At 40.1% G+C, this 26,864-nt stretch overlaps 1 protein-coding gene across 1 annotated transcript in view; it reads right to left on the bottom strand.

Moving 5' to 3' along the window:
- Positions 1 to 14: 14 nt before the first annotated feature.
- The window catches only part of LGR4 (leucine rich repeat containing G protein-coupled receptor 4), a 62,328-nt gene continuing 35,478 nt past the window's right edge, over positions 15 to 26,864 (bottom strand). Inside the window, exons 7-20 of the mRNA XM_026850683.1 lie at positions 18,238 to 18,453; positions 17,495 to 17,566; positions 15,178 to 15,246; positions 14,514 to 14,585; positions 14,356 to 14,427; positions 13,591 to 13,659; positions 13,103 to 13,174; positions 11,427 to 11,492; positions 10,313 to 10,384; positions 9,290 to 9,361; positions 8,862 to 8,987; positions 7,395 to 7,516; positions 6,666 to 6,740; positions 15 to 3,644 (exon numbers count right to left, since the gene is read on the bottom strand). Coding sequence (XP_026706484.1) covers positions 2,368 to 3,644; positions 6,666 to 6,740; positions 7,395 to 7,516; positions 8,862 to 8,987; positions 9,290 to 9,361; positions 10,313 to 10,384; positions 11,427 to 11,492; positions 13,103 to 13,174; positions 13,591 to 13,659; positions 14,356 to 14,427; positions 14,514 to 14,585; positions 15,178 to 15,246; positions 17,495 to 17,566; positions 18,238 to 18,453 — 2,452 coding nt within the window. The 3' untranslated portion in view covers positions 15 to 2,367. The remainder of the gene's footprint in view (positions 3,645 to 6,665; positions 6,741 to 7,394; positions 7,517 to 8,861; positions 8,988 to 9,289; positions 9,362 to 10,312; positions 10,385 to 11,426; positions 11,493 to 13,102; positions 13,175 to 13,590; positions 13,660 to 14,355; positions 14,428 to 14,513; positions 14,586 to 15,177; positions 15,247 to 17,494; positions 17,567 to 18,237; positions 18,454 to 26,864) is intronic.

The following is a 26,864-nucleotide window of genomic DNA, read 5'->3' as shown; positions in this document are numbered from 1 at the left end:
CAAGAACTCCAAACAGATCACACCTCTGACCATTTTAATAGCATTTCAAGTGAAGACTCATTTGTAAAACAAAAAATAAATCCATACTCAAGAACACTGAGAACACAACGGGCTTTCTGGAAGCTGGATGGCTGGATTTCCTTCCCTACTGATTATGAAATGGCAGCTGACATTTCTTGTCTGTTTTGTGAAGTATTCTTCTTAGAAGTATTCTCGTTACCTGCGACTGGTTGGCAAACAGAAGGAATGTGGAACAGACTAGGACTCATTACAAAATAAGTCTTTAAAAAAACCCCACAATTCTCAGCATAGAAATAGTATCAACCCCCCGAATCATCATCTGTGTAATTTTCCAAGCCATACTAAAACCATTTCAAACTCAAACACAATACATGATAATGTCTTTAATAAAGAGATTGCTTTGTAACAGGGCAAACACTTCTCTGAAGGTTTTAACCTTTTGCATGCCAAGAGTCAGCATGAGCCCAAGATCATGAATCCACTTGTAAACTGACAATTTTCTTATTTTTCTGGCAATTCTTTTCCGAAACTCTCACCACATGTAGCGGGGAGCAGATGACATGTCATTTATGCTCATTAATTTCACATGTGCACCACTTTCAGCCTTAAATTTTGAAAAACAGAGATAAATAACAATCAATATTCATGTACCCTTTATTTGCTTTCAGTGTAACATTCCATGCTAATTGCAGATGTAATATTCATGAGTGTAAATATAAGAATTAAGAACTCTGGGTTGGTTTTCTTCTCTGTTGTTTTTACACGTGAATATTTTGGCTTACAAAATTAACAGCATACAGTAAATAATCCTCCCATATTTTGTACAAACTACATGATTTTGATATACAAGGATTCTGTTTTTATTACAGTGACAATATACAACCATGTCTATTTACAATGCAAAAAGTATATAAACCACATTTTAAACATTCTGCTACTGGCAGCCACTATTGTTTAGGAGGTAGCTTTAATTAACAAAATGAACTGAAGCCACATTTCCCATCATGTGTTCTATCAAATAATTTACAATACAAAGATAAAAATTCATTGTATGAACAGTATGTACAGTTTAATTCTCAAAACAGCAATCTAGCTTTAAATCTTAATGAAGAGTGTCTCCAGAGTAACTGGGATGGCAGTGGATTTGCTCTTGATTTAGCATATTGTTCAAGACACATACATAATTATTTAAGTCATGCGTTCATAACTTTGTATCGATCAGATTTCAAGCTAAATATAGATAAATGGATCAACGATTGTACTTAAATCATCTGGGTCTCAGGACTTGAATGGTTTAAAAATACTGCACTGATTTACATGAAAATCAGTGACTTTGCACAGTGTACTTCACCCTCAGTAAAATAATTGGAAAAATGCTTTTCTGTATCGCAAAATCGCTTTCTGCTTTCCCTCCATTTGCTAAAAATCTCAGTCTTATTCATAGATAGCATTGGGGTGCTGCAACATTCAACAGGCTGCAGAGTATTAGCCAGTCTTTCTGCAAAGACGTGAGCTGTATACATAGACAACATTGCTAACACCCCCCTGATGCACTGATATTCCTTCCAACAGTGTGACCCCACTGCATAATACTGAAGAAAGTTGCTGTGGTTCACCTGAAGTAATGCATCACCACTGGAAAAATGTGTTCAACCCTATTATTCCCGACAGCTGTTAATATTCTTATTTCGTAGTCTACAGATGTTGTGGATTGCAAGTGCTTTATTGTAACAAAACCTTATTTAAAAATTGAACGTTGGCTTGAAATACTAAGCAAACATGGTATTCCTATATTGCTGTCACAGTTACATATGGGAGAATTAATCCCTTTTTTGGCCCTGCAGTAAAATTCATCCTGAGATTCAATGCTGAATACACTATACAAAGCTAGCAAGAGAGTTTTTGCTTAATTATAGAAAAGTCACATTTAAAAATAATTTCTTTAATATTAAACAGCTGTCCTTTATATTGTGCTTTGGCAGAAGAAAAAAAAAAAAAATCAACAGAACTTACCTCGCCAACAGCAGAAGCAAAGTACAACTGGAGTACAAAGTGGAAACACACCATCAGCATGTAAAAAACTGTATAAAAGAAACCACTATCGTGTGGAAAGAGTAAAAATATTGGGTAACAAATTTGGTTTACCAATTATTTACAGTCAGGGCAATCGATTTATTTGTTTAATTATTTTTAAATGTATGGCTCAAGAAGTTACCGCCCGCTTCCCTTTACAAACGACACGAAACGATGATTACAAAAGTGCTTCCTGCTCGAAAGGTCAAAACAGGCAACAGTCTACGAAGCATTATACCTCTTTATTAGAACAGCTGATGGCAAAAAGCCTTTTCAGTCTTTCATTCTCGGTATGTTGTAGGCGTAACGAACCAAAGGGAACCCTCGGCTTTGGTAGAAACAGGCACGGCCGCAGGCCTGCACTTGGTCTGAGCTGTCCGACACGAAGGAGTCGTCCTCGTCCGCGTAGTCGGAGTGGGCTGACTGGGTGCCGCAGTCCGACCAGTAGCCGTCCGGCCTTTGGCAAGGCACCACTGCCAGCGCGGGGCAGCTGTGTGATTTTATTAAATGTTTACAGGGCACTGGCTTGGATAAAAGGAGCGATTCGCAACATTCACACACGGCGACGTTACCCTGCAAATGGGTGTAAACGCCACAGTCGTAGTAAAAATCCTGCGTGACGCAGCCCCCTTGAGCGTTGACGGCAATCGCTACCGCTCCGGTCTTCCTCGTCATGTGGCGCCTGAGCAACTTCCAGTCTTCCTTGAACTTCGGGTTGAAAAAGACGTACAGGACTGGGTTCAGGCAAGCAGGCAATGGGAAAAATATCAAAGTAACAGACTTCATGATTTCAGGGCTGATAGAAATCGCAGTGATCAATGGTGCAAATGAGAAAAACGCAACAGGGCAGAAAAAGATGCAGTTCGTGAAGATTAGCCAAGCCACGTGCTTAATCATGCTGGACTGTGAGTTTTCGGAGAGGTCCTCTTTTTCCAAGTTGCAATACAGTTTAGTGTAGATAATAGCCATTAGCAAAAATGCTAATGAATTCAGAAGCACTAAAGTTACTGTGAAACCTAACGAAGGTGTTTCTCCAGTGGGGAAGGGCAAGCAAAGGGGTGATGCCGAGTACTCCGCTTTATAAAAAAGTGGTAAGCATCCCGCTACCACAGCACACAGGAAAGCAAAAACTGCCACAATCTGAAATTGTTTTTGGCGATTGCTTTTCCCCTTTTTAATGATCTCCTTCGCAGAGAAGCTCCGTTCAACAGCTGCCAACATCAGGAAAAAAATGGCACTTTCTGACGAAAAGACTGCGAGAAACCCAGCAACTCTGCAACCACTGCCAGTCTCCCACCATATGCCAAATTCAGCAAATCTTCCCCAAGAGACAGCATCCAAGAAAGTTAAAATACCAGTATAGACTCCCATAAATAAGTTAGAGATAGAAATCAGGCCTATAAACAGTTTGGAAGTTGGCAACGGAGTACAGGATGCAAATATTGTTAACATGACAAGCAGGTTGAAGAATAAAGCAACCAAAAAAATAAACCAGACAGTAAGTCGAATCATCCAGCTGCCCAATAAATATTCACAAGGCTTAAAAGCACCTAGGAGAAAACAAAACAGAAGGACAAGCAATTTAGGAAAAAAAAAAAAAAATCATGCCTTAATAAGCAAGATTTTCAAAAGGTATTACAAGAGCACTCCTCATTAATTCATGAATAGAGTACACAACTGAACTGCTAAATAGGTCAGTTGAAAATAAACTACTCTGCTGAAGCTATTTACTAATTAATTATGCCTGAAATAAAAATTACTGAGATGAATGGTCACTTGAGAATACTTTGTATAAACAAGCTAGCTAAACAAGCTTAATTAACTTTTAGCTACTCCAAGTAGTTTTTATTGGTGCCACCTAAATACTTATCTTTAGATTTCATACTTCATAAAAAAAGTTAATAACAAAATAGAAGCACATGTTCACAACTGACTTGTAAGGGGAAAGAAGTTTTTAGAAGTAACATGTTCTCTCAAAAAATGATCCACAAACATGCCTTCTGGAGTAACTTTTGGTCACAAGAAACATCCGTAAAACAGCCGACAAATTCAATTTAATCAGCTTTAACAGGGACAAGCCTATTCACCACAAGCCCTTTCCCCCACCCTCATTACTGAAAGGCACTGTGAGCTTGGAAAGTAATATAGGGAAAATTAATTTTTTTTTCTTCTTTTGCCACTTAAAAAAGCTTAAACAATAAAAAAAAAAAAAAGGTCCAACAAGGAAAATAAAAGGAGGCAAGGCAAGGAAAAAAGGTCACTACCACTGCTTACCCTTCTAATCCTTCTAATTGCTATTTATTCCATAGGGAAATCCTACTGATTTTAAGTAACAATTAGAAGAGTTTAACCTCTCCTACATCCCCATTAGGCACTGCTAATTGTCCGAAGCACAATAGCTGGGGATCTCTCCCTGCAGTCAGGCACTCTGGGAGCTGAAGGCAGAGCAGAAAAATTCCAAACTCTGCTGCACCTCGGGCTGGAGCTTCTAGGCCAGACTCAGCCTGCGCAGCTCATGCCCTCCCTTTAGGCAGGTGGAAGTTAAGTACAACACATCCCTAACGTGGGCTGAGCAACTGCAGAGAACCATTAAATGTCGGTATAAAAATCTCCCAAGGCTTAAAGCAACTTCCAGAAATTACTGAACTGACAAGTCAAAAAAGAATCTTTTTGTTTGTTTAAATGAGCAAGCTTCATTTCTGGGCAAGAAATAATGGTTCTAACTGGATTATCCGACCAGTAAAATCAGCAGTAAAATCCCTTTTTTTTGCAGGTATTCCCGAGACATCCTCGCCAAAATAATTTTTACAGTATATTCACATGATGCAACAATACCTGCTAAGATGAGTCTACTTAAAAAGAAAAACAACTCCCTACTTAGGAAATTGTAAAATGTCAATGCTGTGCTCCCAAATCAGTTTGAAATCTTGTTTTCTAGTAGCTGTACAGTGAGGCATCTTTGGACAAACAAATCCCACCATGCTTTCCTGTCTTTCTCCCAAGGTCTAACTATCCTTAGAGTTAGAAGTTACCCTCCTCTCTTACTAATATTCCCAGTCCACTGGGGGAAATTCACGCTCAGAGGGATGAATTTCACAGCTTTCAGTGCTGCGCTACTTGAGTGACACTGTTCACAATCCATTCCTGCCATTAGGCAAAGCAGAAAGTGGATCTACGAGATGAGCAATGATTCAGAACTTAGATGGTGGGTGGAGTGTCCTACTTAAGACCAGACGACAGCATGGCATAGAAAACAAGTTGTTAGTATGGGAGGGACTGGTGAAAAACAAGGCAAATTGTGAACTCGTAAAACAAGCTCTTCGTTCCTTTTAGAGCTATAGCATCTCTGGCATGGGCAAAAAGAGAGAGCTAAAAGCTTTAAAGACTGAACCCATGTAACACACCATCTGAATTCTCATTCTGTGAACAGGAGATCAAAAGCAAATAAGCAACATTGGTCAAATTAATTCTCAGATCATTTACAGTTACATTTATAATATATTTGACTTTCTGACCACAATTTTTTTGGGCTATGATCAAGAAATCCTTGTGATAGTCTGTATACTAAAGCTGGAGCTAGCCCAAAAGATGAAGAGTGAACAGATTTTCATAATGGATGTAAAATACCAGTTTAGGAGAAGAGAATGAACCAAGACTTGGAAAACCCCTGCTCATCCAGAAGTAACTTCACTTGGAAGCGTACTGTTCCCCCCATCTATGTGTTTCTGTTTCTGCAAGCAGGAGGGCACAAGATGTACACAAGGAATCCTCTGGAGAGCCCGTGGCAACGGCAGGGAAATAGGAGGCACCACAGGAAGCGCTTTAGGAGCCGAGTGGAACCATGTGTGGAAATTTGCAGTTGGAGGAAGATAAGCAGAAGGGCAGCAACTTAACTGCTTAGAATGAAAATTTTGTTTGCAAGATCAAAGACTTTTCACACCCCTGGACTGTTCAAGCCTGAGTTGGAGCAGTTCTGGTATGACAGTGAGGCTACCCATTTCTCAAGTATCTGCAGCAGTTTAAGATGCTACTGTCTGCTCAAGGTACTTGTAACAGCCCTCTGCTGTCAGTTTATGAGTCTATAGCAGGGCTGGGGAACACGTAACCTGAGTGCTCCTCATCCTCTCTCCTGCAAAGACATCAAGCTTAGTTAAACCCACCAGTGACAGAAGTTTGAGTTAAGCTTTTAAAGCACTGGCCGACTTCTCACCGAAATAGATGAGCATTCATCTCTCTCGCAAGAGTAATGCAGAATTAGAGGGCAGTGCATTAAACACAGCTGACTCCAGATAGAAGTATTACAATCTTCACTGCTTTGCTTATGGAAACAAACTTGTTCTTTCCCTAGTTCTCCAATATAGCATTATGCATCTAAAGCCGAGCCAAATCTTTGTGATCACTCATCCAAAGCAACACTGTCATCAAATGAAGTTTCACCCAAGCATTGTAGAATTTAATCTCTGGCGTACAGAACAGCTACGAGGAATGAAACATGTAATTCTGCAGACAGCTATTTGCATAACACCATGCCTGAAGTTCACAATGTGGCTAAAGCACATTATAGGATTTACCTGTTGCTGGTGTACAGTGAATAATAGTCTGTCCCAGTTCCTCATTTTCCTCATTTCTTAGAACATCTGCATCAGCTGTATCCAAGTAAAAATGAAAAACAGGTTAGTTGTAGAAAGAAAAAAAAAAAAAGTGAAATGCAGTGAAGCTGCCTAGGATGGAAGTAGTCCTTTGAAAGATCAAAGACCTAACACTTCACCAGCATTCAAGCCTTTAACAAGTGGAGCTGTTCTGGTTTGCCACATGAAGTCCAAAGCTCAGTGCAGAAATCTCTGCAACAAGTTCCTGCTGCCTGTCCCAGCTATTCACAATGTTTTGTAACAAAACAGCAACATCCTTCTCGCTGGGGAAAGATCTACCTGACTTGACAGTGGAAAGACAAGCCCTGTCTGAACAGGAAGGTCAAAATGCTGAGAACCATAAAACATTTTTTGCTTTGGCAGAAAGTGACAGAAACAATACTGGCAGTTTAGAAATTTTTTTCTTTTTTTTAAAAAAAAAAACAACAGGCGAATCTTACACTGGCAGATAAATCCATTTCACACGTTTGGAACGAACAGGGCACTGCCAATCTGTAAGCAACTGCTAAGCACTTTCAGAGACAGCTTCTGTACCCCTATAAACATTCACATCTTCCCAATTTTTCTTACACAAAGACAACATACACCATTATTTGGTCTAGTCTGGCCCAAAGTAATACCACCAGTTGAATACAATGGTTTAACCCTTACCTTTCTCACGATCCACCGAGGCACCTTGATCTTGGCGACTGGAATCTTCAGCATTAGAGTTTAGATAAGAATCACAACCCCAAAATGCACAGCACTGGTAAGCGTATGGTACAGAGAGTGACCTGAAATACAGGCAGAACAACAAGGAGTGTTACCCACTGTAACAGAAGTTAAGATTACCATCTATTAAAAACTGAAGCTTGTTTTTGTCATGGTTGCTAATAAAGTATTTCAAATTGGATCAGTTGTAATAATTTCTGATGAACTTTTGCACTGAGATAAAGGATAGGTGATACATCCAAGTCTTGTCTGCTGCAAGGAGTACAAAGAAAATTCTGAGACGTTTAGCTCTTTATTACTGATCCTACTCCATGCACAAACCAAATTCTGATCAGTGTTTGTGGCGTGGCTGTACAAATGAAACTTAAAAACTAAGTCAAAGAATAACTCTTCTGTAAGAAAGTTAATTCCCAGATGACCACAATGTTAAAAATTACATCTTTACTTCTCACTCTTCATTTTGTGGCCCCAAAATAATTGGGTTTTTTCCTTCTATTTTTTTTGTGTGTGTTTGACAGAAATGGCACGTAGTATTAATCCTGGTAGAGAAGAACTACAGCTGCACATACAGAGTTTTAAAAAGTCCACATAAACAAGGAGATAATAGCAGACCAGAAGATAATTTTCCTGACTCAAGGCTACAATATCAACTGTCTGCAGTACTGTTCCTGAATTCTGTTCTTGTAAATATTTAGGAGGAACATCAGTCTAAAGGATCCCACAATGCATTAGTCATCAAGCACAGACCAAAACCTAAAAACCAATCTGCTGTTTCCACAGGACTGCTGAGGCCCGATTCTAAAATCAACATGGATTCTTTTGCTGGCAAAATTAGACAAACTAACACTATCTTCACCTCCATTTTTTCCATCAGACAGTATGGGAAACATTTTTTTAAGTGCTTCTTCTCAATGTGCAGAAAGATCTTTGAAAATGCAAAGCTGTTAATCACTATCTGATGTACCTCCCACTGAACTCAGTACCAGGTTCCCATTTGAATGATTACTGTTGCTCTTATCGTTTGCCTCCAAGAATAAACAGTGTATGTATAAAGCATGGTGATTATGGATTCAAACACCTGCGTGTCTGCTCCCACTTTCCACACTGTGAAAGACAGATGTGCTCAGTTCACAAATGGAAACCACCCAAACCACTACTCCAAAGTCAGATGGTATCTGCCTGAAAAGCAGTGGAGGAAAAATATAAAAGCTTCCAAGAAAACTGTCTGCAAATGGCTTCTATACCAGAACAGTCAATGCCCCTTTTTTATATACCAAAATTAAGGCACTACAGGACTCAAAGGGCTTGATTATTTGTTGTATTATTTAAAGGGCCTTCATTTACTGTCACATTGCTTGCTACTGTCAAAATAAGTAAGGCACTCTGTGGTGCTATTTACCAACATACCGGAGCTTTGCAAAGTTCTTCGCTGCCAAAGCTTCTTTCAACTCAGAATTGCCTGCAAGTTTAAGCTGGTTGAGTCCACTCAATCCTTCAGCTGGAACTGAAGTGAGTTCATTGAAACTTAGATCTCTGAAATGCGAATATTAAGACAGTGTTACAACAAAGTAAGTTTGAAAATCCTATAGCGTACATTCCATTGAAGTAGGAAGGCTTTTTAAAGTCTCGTACCGAGGCTGTGGTCTGACAAATGCCTGTCCGCGCAACAGGCACTTTAAAGATATGTGCCCTGCATACGTCCAGCTAGCGAGAGGTTTTGCGACTGACAGATGAAACACACAGCAGGCACATATCAATTTTAAACTACAAATATTTACTATCTCAGCAGTTTAACAATAGAGGCAGGAGGTCGCTGCACAGAATAGCCCACTTACAGGTTAACAATAGCTCCAACGGTGGTGAAAGCTTCCTTGTGGATCTGACGGATGCGGTTTCTACTGAGGTCACTGCAATGAATGCCAAATGAGATTATTTTAGCAGTTTCATCAAAACTTTGTAACAGCGACTGTACTGAGAAAAAAAGCTAAGGTGACAAATACATTACGCCCTTGTCAGAAAAGCTGAACAACCCTCCCATTTCCCCTCTCTCCCCAGTCAGCCAGGTGCAGTCGCAGCCAAATCCCTTGGTAAGGCAGCTGTATCCTGCTTCATGTCGTTCCCAGAGTAGGATCCATCTCCCATTCCTCCCCCTTTCCCTTCCTCCCTGGCACTAGCAGCTGGACCTGTGCTGCTAAAGGCAGAGGCTGGCTCTGGCAACACCCATTCCCAGGCTGAAGGTGCCAGGACTATCCCTTCAGTGACAAATGCACGTGTGGTAGGGGTGGGGAAGACAACAGAAGAACAAGCAGAAGGGCATCTGCTTTGCTGGATTTCAAAATCCAGATCCAGCACCTGCTGGACCACGACTTGTATTATGACATTCCTTTTAAAAACACCTATCAGTTTGTGGATTTTTTTTTTTTTCCTGATAGTTTCAGTGTTCCTATATAATCTTCATGTACCTAGAAATGTAAGGGGAGGGGATAATTTTGTTTACTGGTCTGTTCCTCATGAGAAAAACAGATAGGATCTCTCCAATAAATACTGTATCACAGAATAATACAGCAATAATATAATGCAAAAGAGTGGACTACCTAAAAAAAATCTCCTGTATTCATTCATATATATATTTTAAATATACCTTTATAGGCTAGAAAAACAAAATGGAGACTAGAAAGAAAGGGACTGAAACCAGCTGCTGCTAGTATCTCTTGCACACAGTTTGCTCCACCTCAGGATCCAGCATACCTGGCCTTTTGTCATCAATCAGATTTGTAACCCCAAACCCTGACATCGGTTTACATGGGAATCAAAACCATTATCTTGTTTTTTCTCAGTATGCAGCTATGTGCACTTACAGGATACGAAGGGAGGACAGTCCTTGAAAGGTATCCTCTGTGATTTCATGGATTTGATTATGCTGTAAGGAACTGCAAAGGGAAGAAGCAGAAACAGAACTTTATTGGCTAACAGGGCTGACTTCAAACAAGGGATAGCTCAGTGCCTGATAATACACAGATTCAGCCTTACCAATGGCAAGATTTTTCTCATTGCCCCTTGTAGGCAAACTAAGTATTTTGCATTAGTCATGTTAATACAACCATTAGGTTCTTTCATGGTACCTCTGCTCAGTCTCAAATCTCAACTCATTTAAATTTGGAAGGGACTGTTAAGAGTGGACTGAATTACTTCCAAGCTAAAAGTAACACTTTGTGAACTTTCAAGAGGCACAAATCTACTTCATTTTGCAGGGAATCTTTAGGAATATTCTAACCCTGGGTGCGCTTTCATTTCTCAAAATACAGATTTATGAAAGGAAAATGTTGAGAAACGCCTCTAGAGCAAATGGACAAATTAAACTTTCAGTTCACTGATCTCCCTTTACAATGAACCATGTGTACAACAAGCCTGAAGATGCCAAGAGCAAAATCTGCTTAAGAGGAAAGTAACTTCAGTGAAGTAGAGGTAGAAGGAGAATTTGGAACATAAGGTGGCAGAAAAAATTGTGTAGGGTCTGGAAATTAAGCTTAAGAAGCCTTAAAACAATGAAGTATGGAAAAGACAAGATGGGTTTTTGAATGTGTCTTACAGGGACCAGATGAAAAATAATTTTCACAACCACAGGCTGATGGTTGGAGGGAACTGAAGAAGAGTGGGAGATAGGAGGCAGAAAGGAAAACACATAAAGCCCATTCCTTTTATGCGTAGAGCAATACTTTTATGAAATGCAGGATTAAGGTGTCCTTCATCCTTTTTTGTGCTATAGGAACAACTGAACCTTAGCTAATTGAGGAAAGCACAAGTGGTTAAATTCTCCGTCCAGCACACTCCTCACATGAGATGGTCCCATCATTTCTCTCTTTTCTTAATCTTAGAAACTTATGATCAAACATGAAGGAAAAAAATTTCTAGAGACTTGGACTCAGCATGCTAAGGAGGTAATAAAAATAAACAACATGTATTTCTACTTACATTTCCTCCAAGGAGTGGCAGCCCTTAAAACTTGGGAGGTCCTTTATATTGTTATAAGACAAGTCCCTTCAAAACAGAAAATGGGAGAAGTGCTTAGTTCAACTCTTTTCTACTTGAAACGTCTCATCACCTGTAACCTTTAAAATGGATTGGCAGTAAAATCTTCCCATTAGTAACATACTGTGGAAAAACTAAGGGCAATTTAGAGAAAAAGCATGAGAGGAATCACAAGTGTGATCTCTCCATAGTTGTCCTAACTAGCCCCACTATATACTTTGATTATACATATATACACCTAAAGGTGTAGAAAGACATAACTGCTATGTCAAGCTTGCAACAGTCAGCAAACAGCAGAAATAAGGCTGCCTCTACGACTCTGTAAAATGTTCATTCATTGCCTTACATTCACTCTATTCGTGTAATCTTTTAAAAAGTTACATTTCTCTCTCCTAGTTTGCCTCTGAATTCAGTGAAGTGGGTTTTTTACTTTTCTGAAATATTCAGTGATGTAAAGCAAGCAAACATACAAAAAATTTCATCCCAAAATTCTGAAAATTTTAACAACTTAAACTAGTGCTCTGTAACTGAAAAGTAATGGAGAAACAGGCCTGTGTCTTCACAGTGGCTTCAACAGCTCATGAGACCCCTCCCAACCAGTGTTCTGATTCTAGATTCTATTTCCCCACTTTTGGCTCTGCATCTGGATATAAGCATACCCTAAAACCATGCTGTGCATAGTCCCTAAATTCTGAGACTAGTGATCTAAAAAAGTTTATTGATAATCTGCTTTTTTTAGAATAAACTGGATAGATGGTATGCAATGCAGGAATTTGGTGCAAATTTTGATTTACTGTGCTGGTACCTCCCTGAGCAGAACTACGGAAGTTCAGAATATTCTGTGAAACTATGCAGCAAAAAAGGGAGTCAAGAGACTTGCAAACAAACCTCAAATTTCTGTTCAGAAGATAAACTGCCATTGGAAAATAATCCTACCTCGTCATTCCTTTTCCCCATTTTTTTCTTCTATAAAACAGAACATATTTTTCTTCTCCATTTTTCAGCACTTGCTTTTGTTCCAACTTTTCCTGCCTGTATCCTTTGTAAACATGGCTTTGCCTCTCCTCTTCCAGTGGTTTCATTTACTAGTTTGGGGTTTTTTGGCATTTATTTTAACACATCCTTACTGCTTTTTCTGTCTTGCCTTTGTATCACTATTCTCTTCCTAATCCTCATCTGCATTTCTCTTGGTTCCTGATGCTCTCTGTGTTTCCAAACACAAAAAGTCAAAGCACTGTAATTAAACTCTCCCTTAACCTCTGAATGTAGATGACTACTGTTGTGTTAAGAATTAACAGTGGCAGAGTGAATTTGAAGATGCCAAGACTGTTCTGCAGCACCACCTTGCAGATCTTTTACAATATGAAGCCTCACTTGATATGAAAGAAATACAGTGCATCTCTATAAAGGGGACCCCCTGTTTTAGGAACATAAGGCATTACATCAACTCTGCCATGAGTCTTGATTTGAAGAATCAACAAACTAGAATGAGATTTCCAGCTTTGATAGAACTACTAGGATGAGCAATTCTAACCAATACTTCTCCTTTAAATCAAATTAAAGTTTCTTTTAAAACATTTTGATGCAGATGAAAACAGAAGCACAATGTGTATACTTACAAAGTTCGTAGCACCTTTTGCTCTTGGCATAAATTAACAGGAATACTGTTTATCTTGGTCCCCGTTAGAGTCCTGTGGAAAAAAAAAAAGCCCATATATGTATGTTTGCATTGTTGATGGTAGATGGCATAACAAGCATATGTGAGAGCAGAATAAGGATGGTGTCTTAGCACTTGGGGTGCTAGATTCACCAACCAAAATTTTATTTTGGTTTGGTTTTGGAAGAGGCTAACTTTTCTGTTTTTCAGTTCTGTGAGAGGGGGGTTAGTATCAATGGTCTTTTTTCATAGGCTGTTGTCAGCACACCCTATTAAAAAAAATATTTAAGAGACACTTAAGTACCACAGTAAGGGATGCTATGTAACTACATTTATTGACAGGATGAGAACATATATCTAGTTGCTCTTTAGGTCCACTAATTAAATATTCACTCCACAAGAGGCAAAACCAAGAAATTATTGAAAATTATTTCTGTAAAAGATACTTACAAACTCTCCAGATTAACGGTTCCTGTCAAATTAGGAAACCACTGCACCATGCTGGCACCCCGAATGACCCTAAAAAAATCCCCACAAAAGTTACCTGTAAACTATTACGTAAATGAATTGTCACATTCCATCCTACTATCAGGTAGAAATTTTCACTAAGGAGATATTCTAATGTTCTTACTGCTTTTTAAAGAATTTTTAACATGAATAGTGTGTAAAAGATAAGACACTTCACTGCGTCTTATAGTAGTAATTTGCTTAATAAGTTACTCCTCCATTAGCAAACAACTGGAATTCATCAGGCTGGAAAAGTCGTATCAATACACATATGTAAATGGAATAAACTCCTAGGTAGTTTGTAATTCAGAGTTTCAAGTCTCACTCCATTTTGCTTACTCGTCACCCCCAGAACTGATATCTTTTGAAAGCATGCATGCACTAACCTGCAAAACATTCTCACAATGTACATCCCTGTTCAAAAACCACCTAGGACATATTGCAGTTTGTTTAAGTAAGAACCTGAGCATTTGGCCCGAGGTTATGCGTCTTACGCAAGGTAATGAAGACTTAAAAAAAAAGTTTGTGGAGCACATTTACTACAGCTTCTTAGAGAAACTGGATATTCCCCAAAATAGCAATGTTTATTAAAGCTTACTGCAAAAAACCTATAAGGTAAGAGGCAGTCAGCAAATGCAGTTATTTTGAGTTCTTAGCCACAACATTTCATATCCATTTATTGTACTATATAGTTGAGAGGATACTTACAGTGAATGCAGATCTGACAGATTCTGAAATGCTGAGTTCCCCACAAAAGACAAAGGATTATCATACAAATGTCTGGGAAATGAAAAACATGTTTCAATCATTGTTCTTACAGTTACTGTCTGCTTAAGACTAAAAATAGATGCATGAAAATAACTTACATTGTTCTTAGAAGGGGGTTTCCTGCAAATGCACCATCAGGAATTATGGAAATGTAGTTACTGTGAAATCCCCTAAAGATATTAGCAAAGAAGAAAACCAACATTTTAAAATATACTGCCGGTAGAGTCAACCAATAGTCATTTTCTTCACACCTACTCAATTCCCAATCCTGACAAAAGTAGGGTTGTAGTTAAATAGGAACAAGTCAATCTGTAGGAATGACTTTGAAGGTATGATTTCTGTCTACTGCACATCAGCTAAACTGAAAATATTTGATTGGAAAGAAACTATTCTGACCAAATTATGATCCTGTGCTTTCTCTCTTCTTGCTCCTCTCTTAAGAAGGGAACAAGGAAAACGTGTGATTAGTGAATACTTTATTCTGTTACTGGAGGCCAAAACCAGCTCATGATTAAGATCTATGCTAATGGTTCTCCTGAATAAATTGCTTGCTTATATAACTCCAAAATAATTTTCAATAAGCTCCCTCTCTAGCTGATGATTATATTTTCTTTTAATTATAGCTTCACTTAGCATAGCTTAATCTGATTTAGGTTGCTGCATAATGAGAAAAGCATTCTTAAATCCAGGAATTTATTTTCTCTTTTTATTTATGGAAAGGAGAAAGAGAACTGGTAAAAAAGAAGAATCAGTAATACTCACAACTCCTTTAGACTTGGGAGTGCTTTTATGGCTTCAGGGAACTCTACCATGTTATTATAATTTAAATCCCTAGAAGAAACAAAGCAGGAAAATTATAAAATTCTTAATAGTGGTTGTGAATTGTCAAAATAGTTTTTAAGACAATGCAATGAAAGTAAAAAGTTCTCAGAACATCTTTAACTAGACCATAAAATAACTTTAACTTAGATTTAGTCTTCTGATGTTTTACATGCTTTATAACCTGCTAATAACTTAGGTAAGATATTAAATATTATCCAGAGGATTATTCACATTAAGCCAAATAACATTTCTTTACAGCAAAGCTCAGTATTTTTCAACACCTCACAGATTTTTCTTCGATGGGATTTACATGGAAATGAACTAATATTTCAAAGCTCTGGAAAAAAAAAAAGTAGATACAAATGACTACTCTTTATTAGCTTACCAAGAAAACTTTTCTTTCAGGTTTTATAAAACCATCAGTAAATACACTATTAGGCAATAGCAGACCTTGTATGAAAATGTTATAAATATTGAACAGAAGCAGAGGGAAATTTCATCACACTGAATCAAGTACACAGCACTGATAAGGATCTGCTGAAATCTCAGTCAACCTGTCACCATTCTAGCAGTAATGTCAGAACCTGCTACAGTCTTTTTCCTGCAAAAGGGACTCCTTGTGAGCAGCAAAAACATTCTGAGTCTTATATCTGCTGTGCACATTTACACAGCACCTTGTTATTACTTGAGGTTCTAAGAGAATGACAAGACAGTTGGAGTAAGCAGCGTTCTTGGACTCATCCAAACTACTCATGTTAACAGAGGTTGTCACTAGTTTGACCTTGGCCTCCTTCATCTGTTTTATTTATTTAGCATTCTCCTAAGCATAGCAAGAAGGCCAACAGCATCCTGGCTTGTATCACAACTAGTGTGGCCAGCAGGGACAGGGAAGGGATCTTACCCCTGGACTCAGCCCTGCTGATGCTGCACCTCAAATACTGTGTGAGGTTTTGGTCCCTCACTACAAGAAAGACACTGAGGTGCTGGAGCGTGTCCAGAGAAGAGCAACAAAGGTGGTGAAGGGTCTGGAGAACAAGTCTATGAGGAGCCACTGGGGGAACTGGGTTGTTATGTCTGGAGAAAAGGAGGCTGAGGGGAGACCTCATCGCTCCCCGCAACTCCCTGAGAGGAGGTTGTGGCGAGGTGGGTGTCGTCCTCTTCTTGCAAGTAAAAAGAGATGGGACAAAAGGAAATGGCCTCAAGTTGCACCAGGGAAGACTTAGATGGGATATCGGGAAATTTTTTTTCACTGAAACAGTTGCCAAGCGCTCAAACAGTCTGCCCAGGAAAGTGGTTGAGTCGCCATCCCTGGAGGTATCTAAAAGATGTGCAGATGTGGTGCTTAGGGACATGGTTTAGTGGTGGGCTTGGCAGTGTTAGGTTAACAGTGGGACTCGATCATCTTAAGGGTCTTTTCCAACCTAAATGATTCTCTGATTCTATAAAATGCAACAATGAAGGAGATACAGCTTATTAGACATTCACAGAGTGAGCCGAAAGGAAACGGGGAATGTAATCCAAGCGGTTGAAAGCCGTTCCTCGCCAAGGAGGAATGCTTCTGTTTCTGTTCGAAGGAACATAAGGCTCACTGTTTCAGATAAACCAGTCCATTGCCTTAATATTTGCCAATACTTGAAGTCAACTCAGGTGAATCTCTTGTACAAGAGGCTGGGAACGAGGAGCTGGGCTGTTTTCTACCAGCCTGTAGAGGATCGGCTCAGGAGCTGTGGGGACGCGCTAGCGACAGGCTCCTTGGCAGGCAGTGGTGCCCATCCAGTAATGGAGGAGCAGCGGAGAAACACCCCGCTGGGGCCCTCCGAGAAACCTCCAAGCGTCACACAACAGTTCTGGCAGCGTATCTTAAATATGTTTAATCCTACAGTAAATCTGAGAAACAAATATTTGTCCCTTATCACTCACAGGGCCATTCAAACACTTCTGATAGATCCACCTGACTCAGTGGAGTGCTATGCAAAGACAGCAGCTACATCAGGGCGAGGAACATTAGAGCCACACCATCCAGTGTGACTTTTCACCCATGCTAATATTTACCTGCTTCTCAACATAATTAATTAGCTTTGGTGGAGCACTGCACTGATACTAGCCTTCGGCTCCGGACCTAGGTGTCAGTGGTATGTGTTGTGCGGTGCACACATGCCTTATTTGTAAAATTTTCACCATAACAGTAAAGTAACCTCGATTGAGCTCACAATGAGACAAATGCTGAACAACAAATTACTTTAAGAAGCATACTTACAAGGTTTCGAGGTTGTCTAACCCATCAAAACAGTGTTTTCCTATAGTTTTTATTTTATTATTATGAAGATGTCTAAAAAGCAAAAACAAAACAAGTATGAAAACAAGTGAATGATTTCACGTGAGTTAACAAACTAGCAGGTATTTCTATGAAATCAAGAGAGTTAAACTGTTTAGAAAAAAACATTGCATAGGGTGGATTATGCATAAGAATGTCTTTCACTTCCAGACAGAAATATTTCATCCTCATATGGGAACAGAATAAATTGCCTGCAGTCAAGACAGCCTACTTAAAACCTTTACTCACCATCCAGAAGCATGATAAAAATATGATTTAAACATGTAACTCAAACTAATTTTTCATATTTGTCCTTGGAGATATTTAAGACTACACAGAAACAGGTCTGTGGCAGATATTATTTTCTTCTTTTAATACTTCTGAAAGCTTTCTCTGACAACTACTGGTTTGAAATATTCATTAGTAAAATGAGATATCAGGAAAATACACATCACTCTCACTACCCATAGCCCATTTGACTTTCTGATTAGGAGAAAGTCTTTAGCAAACCTTCAGCAGGTTGTCTAGTAGACACGGTATCATCTCATGTTGGTGGTATAGGCTGTTACTAAACAACTGAGCCTAAACATGGCAAAATACCATTTTCAACGCCATCCTAGTGTAATCAAAACTGTAACTGAGGAGAGAATCAAAGTGAGCTATGAAAAACAATTGCAAATACTCACAGAACAACAAGACTTGAAAGGTTTGTAAAGGCATAGTCAGGAATGTGCGTTATTTTGTTGAGAGCCAGCGTTAATGCCTGCAGAGAGGGCAGATTGCTGAGCGGATAGATGGGAACTTCTGTCAAACTGTTGTCATCTAACCAAAGGTGACGCAACTGCACCAGACCCTCGAAACTGTCTTCTGGTATGGCCGTAATATGGTTAGCATCTAAACGCCTGTGTTAACACAGGAAGAACTCACATAGTAAACACAGAAATAACTCACATAGTAAACTCACAAACTACAGGTAAGTAAAAATATCAAAGTCCTATTCCTTCCGATTTATTTTTTAAGCTTAAATAGGCTTGAATGAAATAATTTAATATTGGAAATTTTGACGTTTACTGAATGAAGAATGAACACTCTTTCAAGGTAAATGAAGAGTCCATAAAACAAAACTTCATAAAAAACTTCTTCTCAGACCTTTGTAATAAAACATTTTTAACAAATTCATATGCTTATAATCACGTTAGCAAAGTGAACTGGTAACTCTACAAACATCTTCCCGCCACAAAACCCCCAGCTGCTAATACAGGAACAAGTCTTCAAAGTGGGAGCTTGACAGTGTGTCAAAGATTGCAGAGGCATTTACTCATTTGAACTGATTATCCCTATAGCTACATTATCAATAGCATTGTATACAGTTATACACTTTGTTCTGTGGTACTGCTATACACCTGTAGAAACTACTTTAGAGAATAAGATTATTAGAAGTGGTTCTTGAACAGAGTTATGAATTATCCTGAAAAATAAAACATTATATCAACTAAATCCAAGAAGTTTCTTTCACTCTTGCACCTGATCCCTTCTAACACTCTCCACCACAAAATGTAAAATAGCACATCAGCACTGTTGACTATTGTACGTTACTGGATTTGCCATCACGCTTTTTCTGCAAATGAACTCCGATTGCAAACATTAGTGGCAGTGACACAAGTGGAAAGCACCCATCTTTCATACAGAAAGTCAAACCACATGCAACAATTAGTTCTGCTACAGTTACTGGCTCACCTATGCTACAGGGTTTCACCACTTCTACAGGTTTCAAAGCATAAAAAAACCAAAAAAAACCCCCCTTCATATCTAGAAACCTAGGCTAAAATGAACATCCTCAGCTCCAGATGTGAAGCCCTCACAATGGGAGGTGCAGGTGTTACTGTCAGAGTCTCGCCCCGAATCCTGATCCGTGACAACTGACAAAGCTGATACCGCAACCCACTGTCTGTCAGCTTTGGCAGCGACCACAGAAACTCTCAGGCAAAATGACATGTGCTTTCTCCTCGTGCCATGTGCTCTGAGCCGATCTTCCTACACTAGCAGCGTAGTTACTTGGATAGCATCACTGCCAAGCAGGGCAGGCAAAAGACACAGACGGGGACTGGTTCGGGTTTGTCGACACTACACTGTGTAACCAGGTGTGTCAGGGACAAAAAGAGAAAACCCACCCATTCTAAAAGCTTAAGCTTGGATTTACACAGATGGAAGCCCCAGGAATGAGCAGCAGCAAGGGATGACCCAGGAAGAAGCAAAACATTATTAAAGTGCTATTCTTCATAGGAGGTGAGAGGAAAGGTCAGCAGTGATTGCCCACGAGATTAAAAAAAAAAAGTCTGTAACCAATCTGAGCCAGTGTATGGCTGAGAGCAGCAGGCAATGTTTGACTGTCCTCTGACCTAGAGGCTGTCTTCTCTAGGTCAACGCACAGCTGAACCGTGGTGACTTCACTGCAAACGTGGAAGAAAACACCTTGTGTAACTGCTTTGAAAGAACTGGTGTACCAGTCACGGTGTGTGTATGCTGCTCTCCAGGGACACAACACACATATACTCTCCTCCATTAGCATCCACGTTCATTACAATACAAATCAGCACAGGTTTTAAGTTATATTAAGCATTTGCTGTGTTTGTAACGCCATGATCAGACATGCTCTTGAAAGTCTAGCTGAGTTAGTTCAAGAAGCCATCACATACATCCAACCATTCGTCCCGTCCCTCTCTGGGCTGGCAGAGCAGTCCAAGTGACTGCGTTGCATTTGTCTCTGGGCACAGTCACAGCAACTTAAATTGTAGCAAAAGCGCTTCTGGACCCCAGCACTTAAAGGATGTTGCCTGAATCCTAAGGGAGAAGATAAGCTTGATCAAGAATTAATGCACTTAATCCATTTCCGTCAGAGAGTGGTGGTGTGATGTACACGCTTTACATATTTCAAATTATTGGGAAAAAAACCCAACCAAACAGCAGCTGAATTTCCATGCAATAAAAAGTCAAAAAATACATCAAATTAAGCAACAAATACACTAATACAAGTGGGAACTTACGAAACTGTCTGCAGTCAAAGGCTCTCCCCTAAGATGAGTGAGGTGCCATTAGCTCTAAAGCTATACATCAAAGAGCTAATTCCTCTGGTTATATACTGGCATCCCCTTATCATTTGCCCGATGGTCTGACAGGTGTGTACGCTATTCTGTTTGAATGCTCTCAGGCTGCACTGAGACTGGAACATTTCAGAGAAATTAAATGTCTGATGATAATAAAGGAAAAAAAAGATGGGGGGCGGGGAGGGAAGAGGAAAAAAGCCTGCGGCTCTGCTTCAGAAAAGGAAAACAAAACTAGAAATTACCTGTCTTTCTTCTCTCTCCTAAATTCACACACCTCCCTGAAGATCAAAAGAATTATTTTCCAGTGGAATAAACATATCCGAGTCTTCTCCAACTAATTTCTCCCTGCCCCTCCCCCCTCGCTTTGTGTTGTTTTTTGGAGGTTGGGTTTTGGTTGTGGAGTTTTTTGGGTTCTTTTTGAGAAGCAGCACACTCCAGAGGCAGGCTTCAGTCCTTAATGACTGCTTGTCTATGTCTATGTTTGTACTTGCACTGTGTTCCGTGCTACATTCCGTTTATTCTAGCAGACTTTGGAAAACAAAAACATACAATGAAGCCCCAGGCCCTGCTTCTCCTCTCCCACGGCTAAAACAGAAGATGGCCAGAGGAAGGATGGACACGTGCAATGAGAGCGCCAAACTCTCAGCCAGGGAAAACAAAGAGGATCACGGAGAAGATGAGGGACCCCCATCCCTAGCTTGCTTTGCCAAGACCTCTGTCCCCCAGCACGAGCAGACTGCGTACCCAAGTAACTCTGCACCTTAAACTGATGGCTCTCCACAGCCGCCCAGCTTGCTGTGTTCATCTTCTGTCCTCAGCAGTGAAACGGAGGAGGGGAAAGACGACCACCACCCACCGCTGTCGGTGAGCGGGGAGGTTTGGAAGGAGAAAGAGGGCGCTTTTCTGGCTCTCTGTCACTTCTTTGCAAATATTTGGCATCATCTTAACAAATGCAGTGTCTGAATAGAGCTGAAAGAAATTAGTGATGCCAAATTATAAAGCCCAAGTCAAGCAGAAACACAGGACGTCTTGCTGTGATTATCTGTGTGTCTCTCACTCCCCATTTACATAGTGGCTTACCCATCTCTGAGTCTGAAGATCACTGTGCTAGCCCAAGGTTTTCCCAGAGGCCAACAGATACAGCAATAAAATAGTTGAAAAGGGATGGTTTACTCAAAGTATTCATTGACCTGCAGTTAGAGTTTTCAAGGGAAAACCTGTGATTTACAGATGTTATAGCAACAAGCACAGCACCAAAAGAACCAAAAGGGGTATCATTACGATTACACAAAAAAATATTTATTAGTGCTGGATTTCTGCTACTAGTTGTCATACCTCAAGCCTTGTTTTTAACCAATTCAGCCATTTCTCTCATCCACAATATTCTGTGTTCCTTCAGGCCTCTCAGTGTAAACCTGATGTGCCACAGTTATAATTTCTTTTTTTTTCATTCCCTCTTCCAAACAGTCAAAGCTTATCCACGTTATGTTCAATGCACAAAACACAGCTGAAATGCTTCTACTGGTGTGAAATGCACACAGTGGAGTACTTTATGAAACAACTGAAAAGCAAACCTAAAGCATTTGACAACTTCCACCAAATACAACAACTAAGGACCACACCTTTTCTTTAAGAAGGGATAAGGGAGTATTCACTATCTCCAATAACTAGTAAAGTATAAGTAATATTCTTCACTTGGACTGAAATTTAAAGACTGTCCTACTCCATTAAAGTGTTAAAGATAAGACTATGTTCTTTAAATCAGAGCTTGCAGCATGCACTTAAATTCCTTAATCTTTCAGAAGCTATTCCAACTCCAGCTTCCCTATAGGCAGTGGCTTGTGAGAGACCTTTACATTTTAGTCTATAAATTCAGAGTTCACTTGCAGAGCTGTCATCTTCAGGTTTTATTACCTGTCAGGTTCCCTGCTCACACAAACTCCACCTCCACAAAAAGAGCAGGAGGATGATAGAAACCTACATATTCAGCAGCTCTTATGTCAGTATTTGACATATTGTTAAAACAAGTAAAGAACATAGCAGCTTAAAGGTCTTCAAGCAATTAACTCAGCTTTAAGGAAACTGTAAAACTAATACAAACTCCTACCTCAACTGAAACAAATAAAGAGTTCCAAAGTCTCAAAAAAACCCATACATACGAATTTTTGTCATTTACACAGTAATATAAACACACATAAAAAAACCCATTCCCACTCCAGTATATTTGAAGTTTTCATTAAACTTTTCACTAGAGATCTTAAGCTATGCTTGCCAGGGTATGCTACTATAGAGAGAGCAGATACCTGGGAGGTGGCATGGCATGGCATCCAGCTTTTTTAATACATACAGCAGGGTGAGCATGCAAAATTACTGATAAATTTACTTATTTATGGAGCATTGGGATCTTAAGGAAAAAAATAAAATAAAAAAAAAAAATCACTGAATCTCCTCCGTGTTTCCTCAGGACGCCCCAGGAGTCAGCCAAGCCCCCTCCTGCCCTGGTCTCGGAGGCAGCCCTGTACCACCCCAACCTGCAGCAGGAATTGCTGTGCCAGACGCTTGCACAAAAGCAAGTTACGGGGCACAGCACCTACTGACAGGGCTAAAAAAGCTAAAAGCCCAGGTTAGCATCGAGGAATGGACCCCCAGGGCCCCGCCTGGGCTGGCCAGCAGCACTGCCTAGGGCAGACATCCCACAGCCTGTGTCCCTTGTGGGCAGTGCTGGGGGTCTCCAGGGCCACGCTCCCACATCTCCTCCAGCTGCCCAGTCCCTCCGGACTGATGTGGATGTGAGACATCTCATAAACGTCATCTTAGTCATAATACTCACTGTGAATGTACTGCCACACATTTTGTTAACACTATTTGCCCGGGAAGAGGAGGCCATCGCAGACTTGTTTGCAGCTCCTATTCCAGCCACACTATCTCTCCTCCATGACCACGCTCGGCCTTCCAGGCATCAGTGACTGGGAAATTTTAACAACCTGGTACACTAATAGCAGGAGTTTAATGTTGATGTTAATAAAAGGAAAATCACTCCCAACTCCTGTGTTAAACCACTTTTGCTCAATGGCAATTGTTAAAGAACTTTGCTCTTTAAAGTGCTCCTTCAAAAACCACAAAGAAATCACTCAAATAACACTGGAGTAGATTTTTAGGTTTTGAAGTTGAGTACTGATAAGCCTGGTACCAAGGAAATTCTGCTACAATGCAAGGCAATAAACCCACCATGTTAACAGAGGTACTTTAAAATACTCAGCGCGTTTGCTCACTGTATCAAGCAGCAGCTCTCTGTACCTTCTGTGTGGAGAACATCAGTAATTGCTTTATTTGAAGACAAATTTACAGCAGCTCTCAAAAACTAATGATACATGGCAAAGCTATTTCAGCCACCTCGACTGATGTGCCAGCACATTTATTTCTTCCATTTTAATAAGATGGTACCAGTCAGGGATCATACAAAGTTTGCTGCAAATTACCCACAGAAGAAACAGCTGATCTTCACCTACATACTGTATAACTTCCACCATCTCACTTAAGTTTCCCATCATTCCGTTTCTAAATAATTTCCTGAATTTACACATTAGCAATTCCTTAAGCAAGCCCAGACAGTTTAAAAAAAAAAAAAAAAAAAAAAAAAGGGCAAAAAAAAAAAAAGGGCTACAAAAATCCCAAAGATTCCTAAAGCTCACAACAAATACCCACACCTCACTTTCAAGAAAAATTAGAACAGCTTCTAATGGTGAACATGGCACAGAAAAATGAGACTCTTGTCATTCAGCAAGTTTGTAAGGTTCACAAAGCAGTATATTTAAACTGCTGCATATTTAAAGATTTTTCAGCACAATCAAACATGTTCAGGAGAGCTCTTATACATTCTTGACTCTAAAAAAATAAAAGGGAGAAAAGCATATTCAACGTATTTAAGTTTGTATGGGTTTTGCAGGTTAAAAAGAAAATGCACATGAATTTCTTCCCTTCTCATTCTGGTGCTGATAGTTTAATTGTATAGCTTAACACAGACTCACCTGAGGACTGATTCCCTTTAACCCTTCAATAACAGCAAAGCAGGGAACTGAAAAAAACTCTGAAGACAACCCACTAAAAGTTAGTTGAAAAACCACCTGCCACTGCTAAAGGTGCATATTACATGTAAGACTACATAATGCCTCTTAACTTCATCTAGTCATGCTGTTAATACCTTCCACAGCCTCCCAGACAAGACTATCCTTACAGATACCCCCGTCCTTCAAAACTATCAACCAGAATCACAGAATTATCAGCAGTAAGCCATAAAACACTCTTTAAGAAAAAAGCGGCAGAATTACAGCTGAACTGTGTATTTTTTTTGATACAAGGGAGTATTTGCATTGTCCTCTTCAATGCAGGGATCTTCCCTTCTAACACCTTTCAACACTTACATTTACAGTTTACACTACTAAAATTGTCACCAACACACGCTACCTCTTAAGGTTGTGTGGTTTCGTTATGGTACCAGCAGAACGTTTCTAGATTTGATTTGGGTTTTGGCTTTTTTTATAAATACAGATGTACCTCCATCTGTATCAGGAATCCTTCCTAAAATAAGAAAAAGCCAGAAACGCAAGGCTGTAGCAGATATATTTTAAATGTGTCCTAACTGACTGAAGTACGCCTCCATCCTCTGTCCATACCCTTTCACCATACATCTTTACTTTGCAAAGCAAGATCCTGCTCTTATTTCTTTCAATCCCATGCTAGGACCCCAGTCTCTCCTGCCTGGGCCAAGCTGATTCCCTCTCCCAGAAAATATAATCGCATCCCAGTTGAGCACGTTCACTCCTCCTGCCTCATCCTGCCTCAAGCCTGCTCCAGCCCTCTGAGATAAGAAAGCAGACTGCAAAACTGGTTATGATCCTGCAGCAGAGGCTGCCAGCAAACCAGTCCAGGGAGCCAGAACTGCTACCGGGTACCGCAGAAAATGACTGCTGACCACATGCATGAAGGCACTTACCCTGCAGCTCAGGTGAACACCCACACAGAGAAAGGCAGGAGCTATCACAGTCGAGTATCACACTGGAACGATCCCAATACCTACAATTCGGGCATCTGGCATAACAGTGTAGCTGCAGTGCTTTGAACTATTGCTGCAGAAGGCTCTCAGATTCCCCGCGTGTGGGCATGTGTGCACATGTGCAGGGACAGTAACTCGCCGAGTCCTGAACTACAATTACAATAAATTATCTCCTGATATGTTAGCAGCTATTGACAAGCTAGCGCAAATGTCTCCCGGATTTGATGGTAAATGTCCACTAAAATTATCAGCAATCAGATTTTTCTTGAGTTTAAATGGAACACAGTTCTTCTTTCCAAAGCATCTGAAAGGCTTTGCTTCGTTTAAATAACACAGTTCCAGTAGTCGTCACACACTGAGGATTATACTGGAATATTCTGTGCTGTGACTTAAAATTCATATGTAGGTGGGTTTCTAGGGAGACTCAGAGCAACCCTAGAAGTTGCCGTAGTTTCAAGAACCATTTAAACATCCCCACATTCTGGGTCAAAGCTCAGAATAAGCAGTTTTACAATAAAAAAAAGTCACTGCAGTCAAATACAGAAAGGCACTTAAAGAAGTGATCCTCTGAAAGGGCTCCCCGGTCCTTTCAGGCTCCACACACGCTGTGGGAGCAACACACCACCTCGCTGCCTGTGGCTCGCCGGGTGACCCTTGGATCACCAACAAACCTCAACCACACCACTGCCAGAGCTGAAGGACCAAGTACGCCGCGTCGTTCCCTTGCGATAGCAAAAATACCCTGCTGATGGCTTTGCAGGAATTTAAACGCATCACGATTATTGTTTACACTTGGGAAGCTCCTTATTTGTCAGGTTTTTCTGCTACCAAAAGCCGCAGGCGCAAGCTTGGCAACTACTGCCTTCTGTCTCAGTAGTGCAGTCCCACGGTCCCAGGTATCAGGGCTCTTGCACTGTGAGAATGTATCTTGCCAGATAAACTTTTCTGGGGTGCTTGACAGAGATGTTACCACGCAGTAATTCATTTTGCTAAGTTTCACTTCCATAAGTAAGGACTTGACTCTTAAGTCTCTTTTGGAGGCCAGAGCTGGGAAAATATCCAATGTAAACAGAAAATAGAGCTGTCATTTAGTATTCTGAACCAGGCTGGCTACTTGCCAGCTATAATATAAACATTAGAAATCATGAAGCTCCTG

Source organism: Athene cunicularia (assembly GCF_003259725.1).
Source record: "Athene cunicularia isolate RWA chromosome 5 unlocalized genomic scaffold, athCun1 chr5_part3, whole genome shotgun sequence".
NCBI classification, from domain to species: domain Eukaryota; kingdom Metazoa; phylum Chordata; class Aves; order Strigiformes; family Strigidae; genus Athene; species Athene cunicularia.
This window is presented reverse-complemented; position numbering and strand designations above follow the sequence as displayed.